Raw genomic sequence first — 24,188 nt, 5'->3', positions numbered from 1 at the left:
AGCTTCATGAAGAGTAAGGTGACTGTGTCTTTGCAAACACACTGTGTGAAACTCCTTGTAGGCACGGCCACGGACTCACACATGGGGAGGTGATGGAAGAGACTATCAGTTCTAGAAAATGGTACAAATTGGCACAGACTGCTGCTCAGCCAAGGAATGGTAAATTCCTGAACTTAAAGAGAAAGAACAAAGTCTTAAGAGAGTTATGACCAGAGTTTTGTTAATAAAAGAACAAAAGAAAGGAGGGTACATAGTAGAGAGGGACGTAGAGTAGGGGATGCAGGAGGTGCCTTGTGAGAACCCCAGCCGATGGGGAGAGCAAGAGGGTGATGAGGACGGGAAATTAGGGCAAAAATGGAGCTGTGTCCCCCAGCCATGTGAAAGATCCCATGGGAAATGCCCCAGGGCCTCTCCCTTTATTTCAACGAAGTTACAGGACTCCTCTGTATCCTTTTCAGACACAAACCTCCAGTGAATTTTCCCACAGGTTCATTATTCTGTGCCTCACAAGCTGACACAGGGCCCACCCTCAGTAACAGCAGGAAACCAAAAGTTTGGGAGGTCACCCTCAGGTGACAATAAAAACACACTCACTGCTGCTATAAATAAGAAGTTTGACTAGGCCAATATTCAAGCAGCAATCAATTTATTAATTAATATGGTAAAGTATGAGCAATACAGCGCTGGGTGCAGTGGGGGAAGTTTTCCCTCCAACTGCACACCCATAGCTGAGGCTTACAGGTATTTATAGGGGCACTCATCAGCTTTCTCAGCAGTTTCTATTCCAATTTTTACTCATCAGCAGTTTCTATTCCAAATTTTTACATCACAATTCCACACACTATTGTGATTTAGTTTTTCTCAGGATGTATCCCAAAAGGAGCATCCCCAGATGGTGGGGGTCCAGTGTCCGAAAGAAGAAAGATGAATCCCAACTGGTGAAGTTCAGTTTCCAGATATGGGTCCACCTTTTGATTGCAAGGACTATAAATCTCGTAACAGCAATGTCCAGCTTCCCTTGGTCAAACCTATTAGTCCTTGACTGATGTCCATCTTCCTTTCTCAAGCTGCATGTCTCCTTTTTATATATTCTAAAGCTATAGTTTCAAAAGATCCTTACTACAAGTAATATTCCAAAATTATAATTCAAAAAGTTTTTTTGCAAAACTCTTTAAGGCTTACAAGCAGAAAGTTCCTGTCAAAAAGAAGCATCCTTAAAGCTTTAATTCAAATGCTTCTAAATTAACTTAAGACTTATAAAGGTTAATTGCAAACAAAGGATAGGAGCAAAGGCCTTCTTCCATGCTTTATTTTTCTCAGTTATTATTAGAATTCATCTTTATAACTGTCCCATGGTCGGTTTCCACACATACCACAATCACAAATACACACGTTGCCTGTATGTACCTGACATTAAACACAGCTTTGTATTTCACACTGCTGTGGAGGGAGGCAAGGCTGCCGCTGTGGAGATCACCTTCAGGTGACAGTAAAAACACACTGACTGCTGTGGAGGTCACCCTCAGGTGACAGTAAAAACACACTGACTGCTGTGGAGGTCACCCTCAGGTGACAGTAAAAACACACTGACTGCTGTGGAGGTCACCCTCAGGTGACAATAAGAACACACTCATTGCTGTAGAGGTCACCCTCAGGTGACAATAAGAACACACAGCCGTGGAAGGAGGCACGGCTGCCGCTGGGCAGCGGCGCTGGGGGAGGCCCGGCCGCGCGGGGCCGGCCCGAGCCTGCCCCGGGAGCCGGGGGCAGCGCTGCCAACCGCGGGGCCCCGCTTGTCCTGCGGTAAGCACGGAAGGAAGCACGGACGGACGGACACACGGACGGGAGGAGGGGAGGAGGGGAGGAGGCGGCCGGACCCCGGCGGGAGTCGGGAGCAGCTGCGGGCTCGGGCGGGAGCGCGGCGCGGGGCGGGCGCTGAGGGCATTGCGGGCATTGCGGGTATTGCGGGTAGGCCTCAAAGCCGCGGCTGCTGGGCTGGCCACGCATCGCTCCCGATAAACGCTTATCCACCACCATATAGACATCTATTATATATATATATTATATATATGTGTGTGTGTGTGTGTGTTTGTGTGCGTGTGTTTAAAACAGAATGCTTTTTTTCCCTTCTCCCCCCTCCCTCCCCCAGCACCTAGCCAAGTGCAGTGAGGGTTTTAAAGAGGACAACAGCAGATATGGTTACTTTTTGTTTATTTCAATCTTTCGCCGCGTAACTTTCTCGTCTTTTTCCCCGGCTTTAAGAGGGTGCAGCAGCTGCTGTTTGATTTTATTAACAATGCACGGTGTTTGTTTTCTTTAAGCTTTGTAGCAATAGGGTCCATGTGAGCTCATTTTCCAGGTGCTGTTTGCTATTGAAGTCTGGTTCCACTGTGTGTAAACTGCCTTCGTGCCTTTAACTTCAGAAATGCGAATTTCAGAATTTAGCCTGTCTGTGACAACCTAATTAGCACTGAGATGACCTCAGAGACCTTTGAGAAGTGCAGAGCTGTGTGTGGGGAGCACGGAGGACACAACAAGTGGCAGTCCCATCAGAGGGGAATTTGAGCTTGCAACTTTTAAAGTAATTTAATGAGTCAAACTGCAGGGATGGTTTTTGAGGATTTAATTGCTGCAGTGTTTCAGTCGCAGGTGGAGCTGTCAAGGCCCAGGTGCCACTGGAGCCCTGCCTGTGTCCCAGCCCGACTGTGCCTTCCCCTGTGTGCTCCTATGTGAAAAATAGGAGTTATGGCTAAAATAAGGTGTTCCCACAGTAACTGCAGAAATTCCTGGTGAGTTTTGAGTCCCTACAGGGTAGGGGGACTGAGACCCATTCTCCAAGATTGAGAGCATTGTCTTGTTTCAGAAATCAGTAAAAAAAAATGATACATTTCCATTTCTCCAAATAAACTTTAATATTGACCTGAGGTAATTTTATACTTTATGCATTTTCTTGGGTTTGTTAAGAAAGGGGGACTACAATATGTCAACTGTTGAGTTTTAGATACTTCAGTTCAATGCTATTTTACTCTGATATTCAGAATAGCTACTCTAAAAGTTTTACTGCTTAAGGTAAATGAAGGTTTAGCTGAGGGTTATGAAATACAAAGCTGTGTTTGGTGTCAGGTACTTTCAGGCAATGTGTGTATTTGTGATTGGGACATGTGTGGAGACCAAGAGTGGGACAGTTGTGAATTCTAATAATAACAGAGGAAAGTAAAGCATGGAAAAAGGCCTTTGAACCTATCTTTTGTTTGCAATTAACCTTGGTTGATTTGGGAGCATTGGAATTAAAGCATTAAGGATGCTGCTTTTTGCTTGTAGTTATTCTTTAAAGTGTTCTGCAATAATAACCTTTTGAAGTATAATTTTAGAATATTGCTTGTATCTTTGAAACTACAGCTTTGGAATATATATAAAGGAAATATGCTTATCTCACACCTTAATAAAGCAGAGAAAAACAGCTTGAGAAAGGAAGATGAACATCAGCTCAAGGATTTATAGTTTTGACCAAGGGAAGCTGGACATCACTGTTATGAGATTTATAGTCCTTGTCATTAAAAGGTGGACACACATCTGGGGAGGTGGACTCCACCAAATGGGATTTGTCTTTCTTCTTTCAGAAACTGGACCCCCACCATCTGGGGATGCTCCTTTTGGGATACATCCTGAGAAGAACTAAATCACAATAGTGTGTGGAATTGTGATGTAAAAATTTGGAATAGAAACTGCTGATGAGTAAAAATTGGGAATAGAAACTGCTGAGAAAGCTGATGAGTGCCCCCATAAATACCTGTAAGCCTCAGCTATGGGTGTGCAGTTGGAGGGAAAACTTCCCCCACTGTACCCAGCGCTGTACTGCTCATACTTTACCATATTAATTAATAAATCGATTGCTGCTTGAATATTGGCCTAGTCAAGCTTCTCATTTATAACAGGGTGTGCAATTACCACTCAAATGCTGGTGTGGATATCACCCTCTCACCAAGCACTGTGCGTTTTTCTGAACAATAATTAGCAGAAATGAAGAAATTTGTCACAAAGTATAATGGGGAACTTCAAAAACATAGGAAATGTCATGCAGCCCAGTGATGTGGCACAGGCATGTCTTGCTCTGTGTTCTGGAAATCCTGTCTCATGCTGTGGGTGCTATATATAATTATTTTGCATTTGAGTGTTCTGCAGTAGCACTGCTAGGGGTTTCATTAGCTTGCTGCCTTGTAAAACCAGCTTTATAAGAGCTGATTGAAGATGTTTTCTTTACTACTTAAATTTATCTTCCATTTGTGTGTGAGCTCAGTTTCTGAGATTTGCCTTAGGATATGCTAAGTGTGTTTTACTAGTTGAAAGAAAATTACAGAAGTGTTGATAGACGAAAAAATCACTCTGAATGCCTTCTCAACAGGAACTCTTGAAGTTTTAGCAAGAGTTTGTTTTGACATATAAGTTGGTGCTTTCACTAAATCAGCAGTTTGTTTGCTTAAAAATAGGCTCCCAGAGCTGCAGTTCTGTGTGAATCCTCTTTCTCTGTAAATCAGTATATTGTGCATTGTGGGTGACTGACTTGTACATGCAAACAGAAGGAGGACTCAGAATAGTTTAGACAATTCTTCTGTAGAAGAAGAAAAAGCTTATTTATTAGTGTGATATGGGCACAAAGAATAGGAAGGGAGTCGAGTGTCAGATATTGAGTGATCACTAGGATTATTGGAGCAGTAATTATAAAGATCATACTGCAGGAAATACAAGATATAGGAGATGATCATATTCTCTTGAGTTGTGGAAATGCTGCAAAATTGTGCAGGGAGGGGTGTTGTGTGAGGCCAGTGAGATCCTGCACTACCCAGCAAACACTGGCTACGAGCTGTTGGCCAGTCTGCTCCTTTTTTACTTATTTTCTGCATGGTTCTGGGTTAGTGGAGTATCACTGGCCTTATCACCAGATGAAACTGCTGCAGAGCTCTATGCCTAAGTTTTGCAAGTGTTTTATGAGCACTTGACAATAGAACTTTAGAATATAATTAATGCCTTTTGTACAAAATGGGATTATTTCACTATTTTCCCTGATACAGAAAAATAACATTAAGGATGTTATGCTTTGGTTGTATCTACATATTTGCTGTTTAAAGACAGCAGAAAAAATAACCTCAGAATATTTAGTAAATGCACAAATAGGGATGTTAAAAATAGGGTAGTTTGCTGTTGATGTGAAGGAATAGTGTTTTCAGATTTCCATGTTGCTGAATTGTTGTATTCCTTGTTGCTGTTCAGGCAATGGGCAGCCTGTAAGTGTGATTATTTTGCAGGATGATTAAGAATGTTAATAACATATAATATTCTTAAGAATACTCAGAAAAACACTAGGATATTATCATGGGAGTATCTCTGCGGATAATTTAGTGGCTGGACTCTGGGATCAAACACTCCTGTGCCCCACTGCGGAATTCTAGTTACAAACTTGCAGCAACTCACAGGCTAAAAAAATGTGTTGTTCACTTGAATTCAGACTCTGTTTTGTGTGTGTTGAGCATATAATCTTTGTAACCTTGTGCTAAGCAATAATTCTGCTCAAATTTTTCAGAGTAAAAAATTGTTGAAGGCAATGCTGTGTTCATTATTAACTGGAGGTTCAATATTTGCATGTGTTTCAGACTGCATGAGTCCTGTGCTCAACTTATTATTTATATTTCTTGTGCTTTGTCAGTGAGTGATTTTTGTGGTGAATTTTCTCCTTTGGGCACTTGAGACTGCTGCATCTGTGCAGCAGTGGAGCAGAAAGAGTTGGGATTGGAAACTGAAAACAGAGAAGTAGTTTCATTCAGAAGAAAAAACTCATTCCAAGCAAATGGAGCCCTAAGTCATGTTTAGGTTTTAGAGATGTAACTGATGGAGAGGTTTGGTTGGTTCTTCTGTGGAAGGGAATACAGCCTGAAATAAAGGAATGGCATGAGTGAAGTGTGCTGTGATTTGAAGAATTATAATCTTCAAAAGGAGGGGAGGAGACACTTCTGCTGAGGCTGCTTTCTCTGGCTTGGCTGCCACCAGGGCACTTTTAATTTGGGCCACAGGCAGTTTTCTATGAGGTGTTTTGTTTTGCTGGGAAAATTTGGTCCCCAAGGTGAGCAAATCGTCTGTCTCCGGCAAACCCCCCTGTGCACTGTCAAAGGCAGCATTTGCTGTGGTTCGAGCCATCTTCTGTGTTAGATGTGAAAAAGCCCAGATGTGAAAAAGCCCAGATGTTTTTATAGGCTTGGATGAGTTGCTGCTCTGGTGAATACTGATCTGAGGAGGGGAGCAAATCTTGGGATTTCTCTGAAGCTGCAGTGGGACTTGTGTTCTCTGACTAAAATTCTGGTGTGGGGATTGGAAGGAGTAGCTTCATGGTTCTGATACAGTGAATTTGATAGGAAATTATGCATCCTGTCATGGCTTGCAGTGAAAGTCAAACAGATGGGGTCCACCTGAATCACTGGAATTTAATAATAATAATTTGACTTATTATTATAAGGCCCTGAAAAAGCTGTTTTGGAGGGTTACAGCATCATATTGGGCTGTGTATGATATATATGTCCTTGTAAAATCCTTTGTGGCTGAAGTGAGTAACTTCTTGATGAGTAAATTAAATACTGCTCCAGATTATGCATTCTCCATTTTTCCTCACCCAGGTACATATTTATTTCATTATTAAAGGGAAGGTGGGGATATACAGGTAAATATTTGTCACTGTTGTGGAGGAGAGAATTATTGGCAGCAGAGAATTATTATTATTATTATTATTAACAGCATGAGAAGCTCTCATATCCAATCAAATTTTTAGGGATATTTGTGTGCTGTGGTTTGCTATGATTTGGGTCAGCTACTAATGTAGTTTTATGTCCTGACTTTCAAAATCTGTCTCACAACTCTAATACTTTTAGTGTCACTTGGTCTCATTGTATCTGCACGAATTTATATGAAGTGAATGTGGCCCAGTAAAAGAATGGAATTGGGCAGCTTTGAACTTGTTTAAATCTAAATTTCATCTAAATTAATCTAGATTCCCCCTCACAGGAGGAGATAATGCTTTAATCCTGTGCTAGGATTTGGTTTATTTGTGCTTTTTGCAGAAATGTTTCCCTCAAGGGTGAGTGACTCACAGCATGCACGTATCAGTGCCTTGTTCTCCAGTTTACTAATTTAACAGCTCATGAATCAGACTGTGCTGCTCAGCACTCCATTCTGCTGCTGATAATTAATCAGATATGGCTCTAATTACTGACTTTCAGCAGAGCTTAAGTGTGGTCATCTGTAACATCATCTGTTATTGACATATTGTAGGAATACAGGCACCAGGGACAGAACTTGCAGGAACCATCTAATGAAAATCATGATGCTTTGTCCATCATCAAACCTTTTTCCTATAGCTTGAGTGTGGCCTCCCCATCTGGAGGTGAGTGCCCTTTTCTGCATTGCCACACCATGTCCCTGTTGTTGGAAGCTTCCCAAGCTGCAGACTGGGATATTTGGGAATGCTCTGCTTGCCCAGGGCTGCTGGAACACGGGCCCAGAGCAGGGCACACAGACTCTGTGTCTAAACTTCCCCCAGGGTTTGATTGCTCAAGGGAGCTTAGCTGAAAAATCAGTTTACTCCCTTTTTTTCCTGTTACTTTGATTAAGGTGTTCTAATGATTTGAAGCCCCCCAGGTAATTAATACCAGCTGAGATAGCAACTGACTCAGAAAGTTTTGTTTCAAATACTAAAAGTTGTCTTGGACCTGTTAAATAGGTGTAGGGTGCACCATATTTGGGGATAGTAAAAATAAAAACACTGATTTTAAAATAAGTAAATATACACTTAAACATATAAACAAACATAAACATAACGTTGGAATATATAAACAAACATAAAAATTAAAATGTATAAACAAATACAAACATCCTATATATTTAAATATATATAAAAATAAATATATATGTATATATAGTGTGTTTAAATTTAAATATATATATAAATAAATATATATATAAATAAATATACATTTATGTATATATAGGGTGTTTATGATTTTCTAGATGTATAATATCTTGTGAGATGCTTTTTCATTACATATTTATTTTCTATAAGTAAAATCTTGGTTTGTTGTGGGGTTTTTTTTCCTCTGTTTTCTTTTTTGGTTTTGTGTTGTTTGGGTTTTTTGGTCGTGGTGGTGGTTTGATTTTTGAATTTCCATTGTCAGTATGTCAGGTTGAAGTCTTTCCCTGGAGTTTCTGGGGTATAAATGAGTAAGAGCTGCAACAAAACTGTCCAACACCTTTGTTTCAGGTGAGGAATAGTCTGTAGAATTAAAAGCAAAGCAAAAGCAATTATTCAGTTGAGATGGCAAATAAAGGAACAGCTCTGGAAATATGAACTGCCCTTGATCAGAACAGGAGGGAGCACAGGAGGGCTGTGAGCCAGCAATGAGAGCTCCATCCAGGTGCTGATGTTTTGCTCAGTTTCAGGGCAGAAACACCTTCCCCCATCCAATGGAGATGCATTTACAGAATTGCTGATACTGAACAAAAGAACAGTTTTGGTTTTTTTCTGAATAAAGAAGCTATACATTTTGCATACAGTTTTCGTGTGTGAGGTTTTGTGTCTGCACAGGGACAGTAAAGCAGAGGAGAGAGCAGGGTGCTCTCCTGCAGCTGCTCCCATCACAGGCCATAAAACTGCTGCTGTCTTTCAGTGGCTCTACAGCCAGCAAGTGTTTTCTCCCCAGTATGTCTCCCTTAGTATGATGAGAAATGAGGAAAATAGGATAAAAACATTATGAAACAATTGTATTCATTACTAGATGTTGGAGGTACAGATAGCACTTAATGCTTCAAAGGATTTTCTCAGTAAAAAGGTTCGAATGTCAAAGGTTCAAAAAGTCACAAGTGACAATATTAACACTTGTTACTTGGTGCACTGAGTGCTGTTCCATGGTTCAGGTTGTAAATCCTCCATAAATGAACTGATCAGGTTGGCAGCTATAAAACATGGACTTGGCATGGATTTAACCATTATTATGAATTTTTTCTAGGTCAGAGAAAGGGGAGAGGGAGAAAGGGACTGTAAGAACTGGTAACTACAAGAAGTGGGCTCTGAGCTACAGCTGCAGTGCAGAAGGAGAATGAGATTTGGCTGATGAGAACACACAATCTGTGCTGGGTTTGGTCTGTTATCCCAGGACTGGGTTCTGAAGTTTGGGATGCAGGTGTCTCCTGCAGGAAGATTCTGTTTGATGAGGGGGCTGGAGGCCAGGGAAGGGAGGAGAGTGGTGTTTGTATGATACACAGGTGTGAGCAATGTAGACATTTCAAATTCTAGGAAAAGACTTTGGATTTGCAGGCATGGATGTGGGACACACTTGTTTTTATCGTGCCAGTTGTATTCTGGATTAGTTTTAAAAAGAGTTATGCAAGTAAATAGCTCCAAGCACAGTGGATTTAAACTGATTTTTGCTACATTTTTAGTAGATGACTGACAGTTTAACCAAATCATGAGAGGGTTTTTTGTAAACACCCCTGCAAGGCTCCTCACAGCTTTTTAATGCCGTGCAGATTTCCTGACACAGCTGTGCTCCCTCTGCAGGTGCCCTGCCCATTGCTCTGCCGTCCAGCAGAGGAGCCACCCATGCCCATGCTGATAACCTGGCAGGAAGCGTTTGCCAGCCCCCAGTGCTGCCTGCCCAGCTCCCAGGAAGTCACGCTGCAGGATTGGGTGTTGCACCTGAGGATTTGTCACATGTTGCAAAGGTTCATTGAAAGAAGTTATTTAAAAAAAAAAAAATTGCTTTTGTAGCAGGCCTGCGGATTCCAACATTGTCAATGGCTACAAAGACAGAACAAGACCTTTCTCTCTAATAAAAGCAAGTTAAAAATTAAAAAGAGGTAAAAAAATTTGTCAGGATTTAGACATAGGAATGTAAATTTCTAGAAGTATGTTGTAGCCGTGTCTGTGTGTGGGGAAGCAGAATGTGTTGGTGTTTTCCTAATTAACACCCAGGAGCAGCTGTGTTCCTGAGCAGGGGCTGAATGCTGGGACAGGACTGATATCTGCACACTGCACTGGTACTCCAGGAACACCCAGCCCTGGAAACAGCTCCTTTTAGTTCAGGAACTAAGGGCAGACTCCTCTTTCTCAAGTTTGTCTTTTAATTTTTTTTTCTTCAGGAAGGAGCTGTAATGTTTTGCTGTCAGGATGAGGAGCAGGATCCCTGTCATCCTCCTGGCCTGTGGCTCCTTTAACCCCACCACCAACATGCACATGCGTTTGTTTGAGCTGGCCAGAGACCACCTGCACCAGACAGGTCAGTGAGGCCTGGGAAAAACTCAAAAGTGAGTTTTAATACTCACTGAAATCAGCTCTTACTTTACAGCTGGGTTCATTTAATATTCTTCACAGATATTAATGTAAAGATTTCATGGGATATTCAATATAGAAAGTCTGGCATTACCTCAGTGTATCAGCAATGAGTGCTCATGCAAAGAGAGTAAAAGTTTTATCAGCAGTTTGAGGATCCTGCTCATGGCACTGGCTGAACCTTGTGAAATAATATGGTTAATTATTTTGAAACTTAGGAAGATCTTTTATGTTCTAATTCTGTGCTTTTCTGATACAATGTGCTTCAATGTGAAGAAGGGTTCAGGTGTAGCAGTTTTGACAGCCGGGGGAAATTGGAAAAAGATGAAATGTTAATTATTCATTATCTGTCTTCACTAAGAGGCACTTCATCTGTCCTAAAAAAAGATCAGAAAAGCGAGATGCCACAGGCTAGAATGTTTTGGCAACAAAAGAGCAAGGTGGTAACATCAGGAATTTAAGAAAGAATCAGAAATGCCACTGGAAAGCCTTGAACTCTAAGCTTGAGCAGCTCCTTAGTTGCTCAGGGATTTTTTATGTTTTTTCCATCTGCAGCTAATATATGCAGTTATGTTTCTGGAAGTGGTTGGGAGGGAATCATTATTTATTGGAATCTGACAGACAAGATTCCAGGGAGGTGGTTCAGTAGGAACCTAAGCTGCAAATAATAGTAAAAGGAATTTGGCTGTCAAATTGAGCAGGGGGAGAGAACCTGGGAACCCACTGATAACCAGTGTGCAGTAAAAGCAGCAGTTGCACACTCAGAATATCCTGTGAGGAGGCTTTGACTGTCATGAGGAGGAATTACAGAGCTGGCTCTGAGAGCAGCCTCTACAAGTCGGTTTTCCTAGAACTAACATTATTTTGTTTCTCCTGCAGGACTAGAAATAAAGGGTTAAAAAGAGATTTTAATTTACTTTTTTCACTGTAATTTTATAAATTATTCTGCTGTCCAGATATGCACAGAGTAGAAAGGTAATATGAGACCAACTGGTAATTCTGTTTAAGTCATAAATTGTAGTCCAGTAACATTTCTCTTTGCCTTTAAAGAAGGACTGAACTGGGAAATTAATTATTATTCTGTCTGAATCAATTTAATGTCTGGTCTGCCCCAGGGTCAGTTTAGAAAGACTCCACCCCTTATTCAGGGCAGTTTGCTTAAAATCTAGTAATAATCATATTAAAAATGAAATTTTGAAAGGTTGAACTGGAAATTGTGCATTATATTATACCTGATGTCAATGCCTAGTTCTGTGTTGGGTGCGACTTGCCTTTTGGCTTCTTATTTTCATTTGTGAAGCCTTACAAGTACAAGGACTTTCTGCATTGGATAATCCCTTCTTTGGTGTCTGGCTTGCTTACAGCATTGTCTTTGCACTTTCTGAAAGCTTCACCCAGCGTGGCAGCAAAGTCAGAGCCCTCAGTTTGCCTGCAGCAGCTTTACCCATCCTGAGCAGAGGTGGCTGCACCTTCAGGAGCTCCAGGAGCAGCTGGATGTGTTTTTGCTCTGTGGTGGGTGTGTGGGTGCTCAAACCCCACCTGTGGCCCCTCCTCGACAGGGAAGTTTCTCAAGCATTTTATAGCAGCATGCTATAAAAATGACTGATTCTGGATGCCTCTTTTATAGCAGAACCATTCCTACCCAGCAAATTTATTGGTCATTCTCTCATGATTTCAGCCCTGTTTCCACTTCTGTGGTTAGCAGGGAAGGAGAGGAGAAATTGGAGCTTATTTGCTGAGAAGAAGCAGCAGCTACAGCCTGGGAGCTGATGGAGGGGCTGGAGAACAGGAGTTGTCTGACTTGAAGCAGCAGTGATTCCCTTTTAGAGGGAACAATGCTCTTTGGAGCTGACATCCGCACTGGATGCCTGAAATGAGTGAGGAATTAATTCATTAGTGTGAGGGAGGTGTTTCCTAGGCTTGGTCTCAGGTTTTTGGTTGTTAATTTCTGCCCCAAGATGTGTGAAAGGTCTCTGTTTTGGCCCACGCATCTGAAGAATGAGTCAGAGCTCTTCAGTTTTTGGTCTTGAGGTTGTTTATTAATTCTTATTTACAAAATTTTCTTTCTGCCCAGCCGAGATCTGCTCAGCAGGGCAGCCACAGGCACTGTGACCCCTGAGGTGGTGTTGTCTTTTTATACTACAAACTACATATAACATATTTACACTTAATTCCCAATACCCATCACCTGTGTTAGACAGTGAGCTTCTACTCTAAACCAATCCCAAAGTGCCAACATCACTGCAGAAAATGGAGAACAAGAAGATGAAGAAAGGCTGGACACACCCAAGTTCCTCCATCTTGTCCCCATAACTCCCATACCAAAAATCCTAAAATCCACATTTTCACCCCGTGATAACTTTATTATCATGCCACCTAAACTTTTGTGGCTTTCAGGTCCTCATACACAGCTGGTAATTTGCTCCACGGGTCACAATCAAACCCACAGGTGTTCTGGGCTGTGTGCCAGGGTCTCTGAGCCCCCTGGCAGGGTCCTGGCAGCTCTGGACACCCAGAGGGATGCTCTGAGTTCCGACAGGCTTGGGAATGGCTTCATCCTCCTGCTGCTTCAGTAGTGCTGCTCCATCACAAATCAGGCTGAAATGATGAGTTGGGCCGTGGCTTGGCTGGAGTTCAGTCACCAACCCTGGAAGTGTTCCAAGCACGTGTGGATGTGGCACTTGGGGACATGTTCTAGTGCTGAGTTCCTGGTTGGACTCAGTTATCTCAGAGGGCTTTTCCAACCTCAGCAGTTCCAGGATTCTGTGAGTTCAGAGGCAGGTTTCAGTGCCATGAATGGTGTGACTGTCCCTGATGTGCATCCTGACTGACATCTCCAGTAATTCTGTCTGCCAGCTTTTTGTACGTCACGTCAGTTTCTAAATGCTGCCTAATCTTATTTTTCATACATCCCTATTTTAAGTAAGACATTTTATTGGGTTTCTTTAAGTGCAGTTTCATTGCCACATGTCAAGTAATTCATCCTTTTTCTGTTAATATCAGCCAATAAATCTTGTCATGCTGCCTTTTAAATACAACACACATAGCTGTGTGTGCCTGAATGACTCAAATCATTCTCTTTACCTGGATTTTCTGTCTACTCTTTTGAATCTGGCACTTTACACATCCTCAGACAAAGCTAAAATTTTCCAATACTCAGTCCCTTGTTTTAAAATTGTTTTTTGAAACTGTGGCAGATGCCTTTAGAGTATGAATACCTAATATCAAGTACTTTTACTTCTCTGTGACTGTATTCCTCATTTGACCTTAAAGACCAAAGAAATAGAACTAGAATCAATCTATCTATTTTTAATCTTGTTTCCCAAGTGTTGACAGTGGAGGATACATCCCCAAATTTCCAGGTGAGACTAAAAGCTATGCAGGTCAAAGGAGGGGGGTGTGAAAGACAAGATGTTTTATCTGTGGCAAGACAAATGCCAGGGGAAGGTGAAGGATAATGAGTTATTATCTTATGAAAACTGGGGAAAATGGGGCACCATTACTGGGTTCTATCACAGTCTGGCTTTCTGCAACCCCAAGTCTGGTGCAGCCTGGGGGAACGTGGCAAAAACAGAGGGACAGGAACAATGGACTTGCCCAAAAATAAAGAACTTTATTAGCAATATAACAAAGGCAGAAAGCTCATGATCTGAGGAGCAAGATCTAAAGACAGGGGGGTGTGAGGAGCATAACAAGATACAGGGGTGTTCTGAGGGTGAGGGTCCAGTCCCCAACATGAGCTGGGAACACGACCTTGAACGTGACAGGTTCCAAACTAACTGAGAACAAGAGCCAGAAACATGACCTAATCTAGAACAGTTCATTAGCATCCCATTAGCATGCCATTAGCATACTGACTCCCATGAGCACACTCTTCTGGCCATGACCTGACCAGGTATGTCCCTTTCAGTATCCCACTTCCCATGGTCTCAGGTTGGTGCCTCCTGTGTGTGCTGCCGAGGCCACACCACTGCTCATCTCAGCTGGCTGCCTTCCTCCAGCTTCTCCTGTTCACTGGTAGGGTAACACCAGGAAGCTGCAGAGCTTCTCTTGGAGCATTTTCCTTGATACTGAGAGGAAAATGAGTAGTGAGCAAGAGTTAAATGCCTGGAAGTGTTTCATTTATTTGCTTTTCTGTAGTGGTTATTTACTTTTGTTACTGACTTCTGGCATAATTTCTCCCAGTGAATTACAGACTTTATACCAGAAGAAATTAATCTTTAGAAGCCTCACCAAAATACACAAACAATTTTGTATGAATTGGCATTTGATAAATTTGCTTTAGTATTAATAAGCTAATTAAGCATTACAATTAATGTTAGTGTTTGTGACAATTTACAGTGACACCTTGATGACAGAAAACTAAATACCTATTTTCTTTAATAATCTCCTTTAACATGTTTGAGGGACAGTCTTTGTTTCATTCCTTTTGTTATATTTAGTTTTCTGAGCACTAGCCGCTTCTCCTAAACAGTTCTTAGAAAATGCCAGTTCATAGCAAGAGGAATTTTTTTTTGGTAGGTTTATTTTGAAAAACAAAGCCACTTGAGGGCCTGGAGGACTTTTACACATATTTAGGACAAGTAATAATAACAAACTACATGGTGAAAACAAATAGAATTCCAAAGAAATAGAATTTGAAGGTAATTCTGGACCAAGGAAGGTATGAAACAACCTGTAATAATTTATGGGAGAGAGAAGAGAATTGCAATGGACATTAATAAAAGCCCGAGGTGACAGAATTTAATTATTTTGTCTTCACACACCTGCCAAAACTGAGGGGCATATTTGAACAAGTGAACTTCTAAATTGCTGAATTGGAAAGAAGTTATTTAGAGCCAGTAATAAAATTATTTCCTATATTTTGACAGCTAAAGCTTGTGTTTCTGTTTGGAAGGCTCTCGTGCATCCTGTTTGCACAGTGCTGGTTACTCCATTGTGAATCTCCTCAAGCCATTCCTGTGTTTCACTCTTTGAAGTGTTACCAACCTTGCTTTTTCTCTTCCAGTTGGTTTCATTTCTGCTTGGGAACAAGCTGATATGGCACCAGAAGCTCTTATCTCATTTCATTCATGCAGCTCAAGGGCAGATGAGAGACTGAAATCTTTCCATCTCACAAGGATGTGGCAGACCCATATGCTTGGTTAGCATGAGCTCACAGAAATGTGATTTTTTTCATTTAATATATTCATTTAAGTTATAAGGCAAGAACTTATATCCATAGAAATGTAAAGAAAGTGAAACATAGCAAATAAAATCATCGTGTAGGAAAAACCTTTTAATAAGGTTAACGTAGTAGTGAATTCAAACTGCAGTTTGAAAAAAAGTTTCCTTCCCTTTAAACGAGAAATGAATTTAAACTGCAATTTCTTTCCCTTTAAATGACAACTTGTTATAGCACTGTATAATACCATAGTATGAGAGAATAATTGTTGTTCATAAATCAAGTGGAATTATTTCCAATTTCAAATCAAGAGATGGACTTAATTATATACACATCTTTGCATGATGCTGGAAAATTTTATCTTGCTCATTTTGCCTGTAATGAGAATATTTTAAAATAGAGGATGGTTTGAACTGACATCTTAAGAGGATATAAATCTCATTGAATCTTACTGCTGGTTTTTTAAGTCCAATTCAATGAAGTTCTTTTGAAAATTTTATTACATCAAAATAAATGTGACATTGCTAGAGTGACATTTTCGTGTTGGAATATTAAATTGTCATGTACCAGTATCAGAAATGTCAGGGGTGCTGTTTTCCTTACAAAGCAATAAAGGTAGCATGCTGCATTGAAGTTTCTCTGTTAAAATAATTGAATTAGAAAAAAGGACAAGGATTTCTTCCCCTCCTCAGTAGCACATTTATCATAGTTATTTAAAATGCATGTGCTACGTTAGAAATAATTTTGTTCATTTCTGTTCAGCTGAAACACTCTTCCTCTCCTCTCAGTTTCTCAAGGCTTGCAGCTTGTGGTGGTGCTTTATTTTTGTTTCCTGGTTTGGGGCCAGAACTGCAAAATCTAACCAGTCTGTTGTGGTATGTTGTGTTACAGGGGTAGAAAACCAGGGGCATATTATCAAATGTATTTAACACAGTCAGCCACATAGAAAGGCATTTAGTGGCTGCTGAGCTGATGTGTGGAGCACAGTGCTCCAAGTCTTGTTTTAGACTCCATTAGCCCCATCTTTGTGCTTCAATCTCCTGATTTGTCTGAAGCACATCTATCACAGCTGCAGTAATGTGCTGTAATTCTTGCTTTAAAGCAAAGGAAGGCACATTGATTCTGATAAATAACAATGATCAGATAGCTAAGAACAAAGGAGTGGTCAGTTAAGTCATTCTTTGCTCTGGCTGTATCAACTGTACTAACTGGACTATGAAAATTAATTCCATCTAACAATTTTGATAGTGTGCAACATCAATTATTACTCTGTCTACATGGTTTAAAATTGTCTGTTTACTCAGCTTTCCTTTTTGGGTCATTTATTAGGATAAACATGATAGTAATTGTGAGCAATTCACAGAGAAACAAAACATTTTCATTTTAATTTTGTAATTGCTGGGAATGGATTAATAACAAAACCCAAATCAAGTTGTCCATAGCATCTCAAACCTTTGCCCTTAACCATGATGGTACCCTTTGAAGAGGTTGGACTAGGTGAGCTCCCAAGGCCCTATCCACCCTAAATTTTCAAGACTCTGTGAAGAGGACTTAATTTTCATATTTTCCTTTTCTTTTTTCCCAAAGGAAGATACCAGGTGATTGAAGGCATAATGTCTCCTGTTGGTGATAGCTATGGGAAGCAAGGCTTGGTGTCAGCAAGGCACCGGGTGGCGATGGCCAGACTGGCCCTGGAGACGTCTGACTGGATCCGTGTGGATCCCTGGGAGAGCCAGCAGGACACCTGGACAGAGACAGTGAAAGTGTTAAGGTGATTACACTATCTTCTTCCTGTCTTTATGAAATTACTGACTGCCAAAAATCTGCCGTGTCAACGCACAGAACCTGCTCCTCTAAAACAGCCAGGCAAGTCAGGACTCTCCACAAGGAATCTTTCATTTGCTTCCCTCAGACCTCTGCAATTACCATGGTCCTGCCCTCATGTCCTTCAGGTAGTTGGATGCATGTGGAAAACCTCTGCGAAATGAAGGCCACGGCTGGGTTCTGCAGGAAAAGTTCCTGCCTCCCATGTTACCTTTCTTGGGTGTAAGTCTCTAAGCAGGTGATAGAGAGCTTGTGATCAGAAAGTAAGAGAGTTCACAAATGGTGCTGCTCTTCAGGAGCATCTCTGTTCCAGGTTAGCTATGGTAGCAGTATTATGCCTCCAGGTTTATCTGTTCACACATCCTTGTAAAGTTTTCTTATTAACACTAATGGTAAATTAAGCCCAAGCCCATAACTGCTGATGTTTTCTTCAAAATCTGAGTTTGCTTTGATTTTGTGCTAGAAGGAGAAATTAAACAAGTAGTCCAAAACTTGATGTAAGGACCTTGAAACATGTCCTTTCCATATGGTAATAAATGCATATGGGGCAGGGAGTGAAAACACAAACTTCTTGTGGTTACTGCTCTTTGGAAAAGGTGCTACAGAAGGTAACAGATACCATTAAACTGGAAACCTTCATGGAAGTCTACAGCAAATGTGCTGTAAGAGCTATCATTGATTCTTCATTTTTATCCCCATTTTCTAGGGGACTTTCTAAGTGGAAACAGGTGTTCAAGGCTCTAGATTGTGCTCACCAACAGCTGCCCCAAAAGCTCTTGTAGGTCTTTGTGAAAGCAGTTAAAAGCCAGACCTGTTACCTTACAAAAGCATCCATAAGAATTCATTGGAAACTTAGAAGCCAAAGCAGAGCCTTTTAGATCTGCTTTTATTTGCTTCCTTGAAGGAACACAGACATCCAGTTGCTCCTTTTGCCCCTTCCCTCCAGGCAGCAGAGCAGGATCAGGGTGGGAGGTTTTCTATCTTTGCAGAAAACTCTATTCTTTCTCTGATCATAACTGTATGTCCCAGTTAGAGAAGTCACCAAATGCTGTCCTACAATATGGCCTGGTTGTGGGGCTTTTGTCCTAAACTTCAGTGCAGTCAAACCATTTTCCTCCAGAGAAGCAGTCTCAGATCTTACAGATCAGGTGCTCCTACTTTGGTCTTGCACAGCTCCAAGTGAAGTGAGTACTGCCTGCAAGACAGGGTTTGTAAATCATAAATCCACTTCAGAGTTCTTCAGGATAAGAAATCCAGTAAGTAAACCCTATATGAATAATTTTCTGCTCAGGGAATGTGGTATGAACAGCCAGACTTCTCATCTGCCTAAAAAGTGAACCTCTAGTTATATTAGGAAATCCACAAAATGTTAAAATGGATGCTTGTTAAGGAGAGAAACGAGCTTAAATCTTGTTTTGTCCACAAATGTTGATGTGTATTAATGAGCTGAGCCAGTGCCATAATCCAGTGCTGAACCTTGTCCTTCGAATGGGTAAGCAGCATTTTGATGAAATGCAGGTGTTTGTGCTTTACACTGTATTTTAATTGTCACAGGTGAAAAAAAATTTAAAAAGAGCAGATCCTTACTAAGTATAAATGGGTAATGGTTTATTGTAGAGTTGTTGTTCTTCACATTCATTCAGAGTTAATCTGTAGGTTCTTCACTCCTCAAAAAACCAAGGACTAACTGCTGCCTTCACAATAAGCTCCCTCAGGTAGGAAACTTCACTACCAATAGAAAGAGATTTTCCCATTGCAAGGCACAGGAAATCATTATTGTACCTAAATGTCTCTTCTTATCAGTAGTTTGAGCTGTACACTTACCTGCAGTAGAACATTTAGTCCTAAAACACATAAGTGGCCTTTTCCTACAGTACTTGTTTTAACTGAGTGCAATAAAAATGTCACATTTCATCAAAACCTGTGGATTTTGCAGAGGATCCCAAGTAGCTGTGACACAAAAGAATTTAAAGCAGCAAAGCTCAAATCCCACTTATGGCAGTGCTATTAAATGAGTATGGAAATCTTGGAGACTCTCCCAAGGCTTTTCTTAGAGAGGAGGAGGGAACATAATAGAGCTGTTTTCCATTTAGCTGCTGTTGATGAGTATTCCTAGACAAGGAAGAAGTATTGTCAGTAGGCAAAGGACTGCATTCATTGCTCCTGTGGATTTGATTGGCATGCAGCTATACCACACAGTAATTAAAAATTGGCAAAGATCTGCATTACCCAACTTCTGTTGAGTTGTGCTTGTGATTTAGCTCTGTAGTTACTCAAAGCTTCATACACAGTTCAGAAAATGCTTGAGAAGCTGGCAGATGGGTTTGTCCTTTTTGCTGTGTCTAAACTAATGCAGCCCCACTTGCTCCAGCCCTTGAGCTGCTGAGCAGACCCAGGCAGCTCAGATTTTGCAGTGTTTGTAACGTTGGTCCTGCAGGGAGCTCTCTGCCAAACGTTCTTGTTTTTGAATCCTGGCCCAAGAATGTCAGAGCACGACACACAGTCGGTGTGCTTGGCTATACATAGCAGCAGCCTGTTTACAGCAAGGCAGGGTTAAAATTGGGTGTGTGGGAAGGCACAGACCCAGCTCCTGGTACCCACTCTGTGCTGCCATATGTGCCTCACCTCTTGGCTGTGCAGTTTTCCTGGCCAGTGGAATGTTGGCTTGTGCAAATGTGAGCAATGCTTAGGCCTGGCTCAGGATGGTGCAAGGCAGGGACTGTTCTAAACAAGCAAGGTTTTGTGATTTGGAAAGAAAAGGCCACTGCTATGAGGTAGCAATACCATTATTGCAGGGGGGCCCAGGGATAAGGAGTGATAAAGGATAAAGTAGCAGAAACCTGGAAAAACATGCAAAGAGATCCTTGCCTGCCTTCCTGGATCTGGACTCAGTAAAATTAGAAGCACAGCAGATGTCAAAAATCTTATGAGTGTTTTTAGTTACTTTGAATTGTGATTCTTCTAATTAAAATAAACAGGAAAACAGCAAGGTGAAAACTCAGGGAACATATTTTTATGGAGAAGAGGAGGAGAGAGAACAAGAATGTCTCCTCCTCAAAACAGAGCACATGTTACAAAAACACTATCATGAGGGGTTTTATGTGCCCAAAAAATCAGAGCTAGTGATTGAAGTGAGATTTAGTCCTGTTTGAGGCAAAAAAACCTCCTCTATGTTTTAAATGTAGTAGCTACCAAAATTGCCATAACAGTAGAATTTCAAAAATTTACAAACCAGGATGCCATTAAGGAGATCACGTGTGAATTCACAAAATGTAACTACATTGATACTAATCTCATGGCAGCACGAATGTGCCAAATTCCAGAAAAATTATATTCCAATCCAAAGGGCAGAAAAGTAGACCCTGTTCTAGAAGGGGAAAGTGCCAGGTAATCACTTTGTTGCATGTCTGAGTATTACCTCACACAGGAGCCTTTATTTTAAATGCAGGCACCATTATAATGAAGCACTCAGAAGGTTCCAGTCCAAGGAGTTCACAAGAAACAAACTTCCCACAGAAAGTTCTACAGTGGACTCCCTTTCTTGCCAGCAACCAGGTTGGTTCACGACTGTAAACATGGTGCTGTGTTTATCATTGAAAACTCTACAACTTTACCAGATTAGTAGTGAGAAAATTGAACATAGTAGCTGGTGAGTTTTGAGGGTTGGAGCTGCGTGCCAAAAGCCATGCCAAATGCCAACATAACTGCTGGGGCAGTTGTTCTGTAATAGCTCCCACACAGATAAGAGACCCTGGAGTTGTATTAATTCTTGATTTTATAAGCAACTCTTTAGCTCTGTCAGAGATGTACATCGTGGCCCTGCTTGTTTGGCAAAGCACAGAATACATTAATAAAAAATACAGGGATTGCTTTGAATTCTACTTCTAGTGTTAGACAATGGACAGAGTGTATGGATAGCACAGTAGTGATGCTGCCATGTGGATGTTTGCTGACCAGAAAAGCTCCTGTTGGCAGTAGAGGCACTGCAGGCTCTGGAAACAATGTCAGTTTTCAGTTCCCCATCTAATCATCTTCCCTAGCCCTGTGGCTTGCCAGGATGCTGCTGGATTTCTGGTACATTGCCTTTTCCCTCTAGTGTTGTAGCACCTCTTGGACATCAATAATACATTTCAGTTGTTGCTGGTTGTTAAGGAGTTGTATCTTTATAGTTGGTGGAGGAAAGAAATCACACTTTTGACACATCATCACTGGAATGTTTCTTACATTCTGGATCTCTCTTTTAAGGTAGAAGACTTGCAGATGTGCTAACCATCAAACGAGTGTAAAGTGAAGGCAGCCCTCGTTTCCTCTTCATTTCACATGCATACAAGGCTGTGAAACTACCTGGTCAATGTTTATACAACAGTAATGATGAGTGCTGTGGAAGAAGTTTGAGGAAAGAGTTCTGTGCTGGGGCTTAGGCAGTGAACAGCAAATAAGAAATAGAGACAGTAAAGAACAGCAGGGCAAGATGGTGTGGAGTAGCCAGGTTCAACCAAGTCTAATCTTTGTGCTAAATTATTTATTTTTATTTCCTTCTTCCCCTTTTTGGATTGCGTGAGTGGAGTAAAAATTCTTCTTTAACTGTGTACAGATAATATTCAATATGTTTTGAATGACGATGAAGTAGGTCATAAAGTAGTTGTGACCAGACATATAAAAACCTAAACTGAATTTTTCTTGCAACTTTCTGAAAAAAAGCCTGGAGTAAAGGTAAATAATTTAAAAAATAATTTTAAAAAAATCTAAAGTGATGAGTTAAAACTGATTTTAAGTATAAACTTCCTAGAAGGTGGAGAAAGGATAAGACATCTGTTATTTCCTTTTGTCTTTCCAGTTCTACCAGAATTGAAGCTGCTCTGTGGGGCTGATTTTCTACAGACATTTAAGACACCCAATCTCTGGAAGGAAGAAGACATCAAAGAAATAGTGGGGAAGTTTGGTTTGGTCTGCATCAGCCGGGCTGGCTCTGATCCATCCCAGCTCATCCAGGAATCAGAGCTTCTATCTAAATTTCAGCACAATATTTTCCTAGTGAGGGAGTGGATCCAGAATGAAATCAGTTCAACACAGATCCGCTCTGCCCTGTGCAGAGGGCTGAGTGTGAAATATCTGATGCCAGACTCTGTCATTGCCTACATTGCACAGCACAACGTTTACACAGCTGAGAGCGAGCGCACGAACCAGGGGCAGCTGCTGCAGCCCCTCAGGCTGCAAAACACAGCACTAAACCCTCTGAGGGACTGATTCCTGCACTGTGTCATGTAAATCTCGTGAGAAAGTTGTTTCTTATTAATAATGAAGGGAAAGTCCAAGATTTCTTGAAATTGAACAGCTTCTTTGTGAAAATAAAAGCAAGATCTTCACAATAAATATTCGTAATATTTCAATAATTTCAGTAATAAATATTATTTAAGGGTCAAATATAGTACTTTCCTAACTTGTAATTCTTCAATCCTTACTGTTCTAAACCAGCAAAATACAATGAACCATAACTTGAGAGAGAGAGATATGTTTAAATATGTATTACTTCTAAACTTTGACTTTATAAGGCCCAGAATAACTTTTTTGATTTTTGGCAATTTGGCCAAGACATGGAAATTAATCTTGCTTCAATGCAAGCACTTAAAAATGCACATGCTACTTCTGCCACTTTTAAGGCTCCGGGTTCTCAAATGACAGACAGTCCTCATCCCCACATTTAAAGCTGTGTCTTGGTTTGAAAGTGTGCTGAGTAAGGCAGGAGCCTCCCTGGGAATGGAAAATGTAAACTCCCTCCCTCTGAATTGCTATAAATTTGAAATTAAGGGGCTCTCAGGCAAAGATAGGAGGATAGGAATAACAGTTCTTTACTAATATATAAAAATAATAAATTTTAAAAAACCCTAAAAACTACAACTTAATAGGAAAATTAAAATAAAATGTAGTAGTATGAAAACACTGCCAGAGTGAGAATAGGAGCTGTCCCCCTGTGTGCCAGGGAGGTGTCCCAGCCCCATGCCAGGGGGGCTCAGCCCTCCTGCAGTGCCAGCTGTGGCTCTGCTGCAGCAGGGATCCTGCACAAGGGGGGAGTTTTCCTCTGCAGCTCCAGGGCTGCTGCAGATGGGCCTGGGCTCCCTCTGGCCATGCAGGGCAGCAGAAAGCTGCTCCTCTGGCAGTGCAGGGGGCAAAGGCTGCTGTGCTGTGCCAGGCTCAGATTGGATCCAGGCAGGAATGCTTGGCTCCTCCCCTGGGCGGAGCATCTCCCCATGGGATGCTGGCATTGGATCAGCCCTGCAGGGACACTCAGTGGCCATGGACAGCAGAGATCTCCTGCAGGGAGCGTTGGCTGGGGGAGAGAGAAAGAAAACTGCCCCACCTGGTTGTAACAGACGGTGATAGAAGACACACTTCTGGTTACTGATTGCATTGCAACCTAAGACAAGTGGGTTTCTTTTCTTCTCTGTTCCAGAGTCTTCTCAAGAGCAAGGACTTGCCAAAGCCCCAAAGTAGATAAAATATCCAGTAGGGGCTTCAGTTGTACCATATGCAAACATCTGTGAGGCTCAGTACTTGAACTCTGATGTTAGTGGGGAAAACCCATGCTCCTCTCTGCAGGTTGCCTGTTATGCTGATTGAGTGTTTTATTTCTGACAGGAGTCACTTTCAGAGAATCCAGAACTCTATAAAGTGTAAAACTGTGTTCCAGAGCTCCTCAACTGCAAGCATTCATGCAGCATTTATCACTGTACACAGTAACCACTTCTTCCCAGTACAAGTTTCCACCTAAGTGGTGCTTCTGAGCCCCCAGCTGGCCAAGTGGCTTCCACGGGTGGTTCTTTAGGATTCAGGAGC

The 24,188-nt window shown here is 41.4% G+C and overlaps 1 protein-coding gene across 2 annotated transcripts; it reads left to right on the top strand.

Annotated features, from left to right (window-relative positions):
• The first annotated feature begins 1,642 nt into the window (after nt 1-1,642).
• On the top strand, nt 1,643-22,765 carry NMNAT3 (nicotinamide nucleotide adenylyltransferase 3). 2 transcript variants are annotated; one of them, XM_058812380.1, is made up of 6 exons: nt 7,335-7,426; nt 9,596-9,759; nt 10,177-10,313; nt 17,118-17,301; nt 20,803-20,909; nt 22,192-22,765. In XM_058812380.1, the coding sequence occupies exons 3-6, from the start codon at nt 10,205-10,207 to the stop codon at nt 22,599-22,601; spliced, it is 810 nt and encodes a 269-aa protein (XP_058668363.1). In that variant the 5' UTR covers nt 7,335-7,426; nt 9,596-9,759; nt 10,177-10,204; the 3' UTR covers nt 22,602-22,765. The 2 variants fall into 2 exon arrangements, with proteins under 2 accessions (XP_058668362.1, XP_058668363.1); XM_058812379.1 differs by lacking the exons at nt 7,335-7,426; nt 9,596-9,759 and adding an exon at nt 1,643-1,803.
• The last annotated feature ends 1,423 nt before the right edge of the window (nt 22,766-24,188 follow it).

This window comes from Ammospiza caudacuta, chromosome 11, assembly GCF_027887145.1.
Source record: "Ammospiza caudacuta isolate bAmmCau1 chromosome 11, bAmmCau1.pri, whole genome shotgun sequence".
Classification (NCBI taxonomy): Eukaryota; Metazoa; Chordata; class Aves; order Passeriformes; family Passerellidae; genus Ammospiza; species Ammospiza caudacuta.
Note: the sequence above shows the minus strand (reverse complement) of the source record. Positions and strands in the feature narration are given on the sequence as shown.

Bases quoted from the DNA above. Each gene is read 5' to 3' on its own strand.
- NMNAT3 (XM_058812379.1), top strand. From the start codon at position 10,205: ATGAGGAGCAGGATCCCTGTCATCCTCCTGGCCTGTGGCTCCTTTAAC. The intron at 10,314-17,117 runs GTCAGTGAGGCC...TTTTTCCCAAAG, and splicing joins AGACCACCTGCACCAGACAG to GAAGATACCAGGTGATTGAA. The intron at 17,302-20,802 runs GTGATTACACTA...TTTTAAATGCAG, and splicing joins GAGACAGTGAAAGTGTTAAG to GCACCATTATAATGAAGCAC.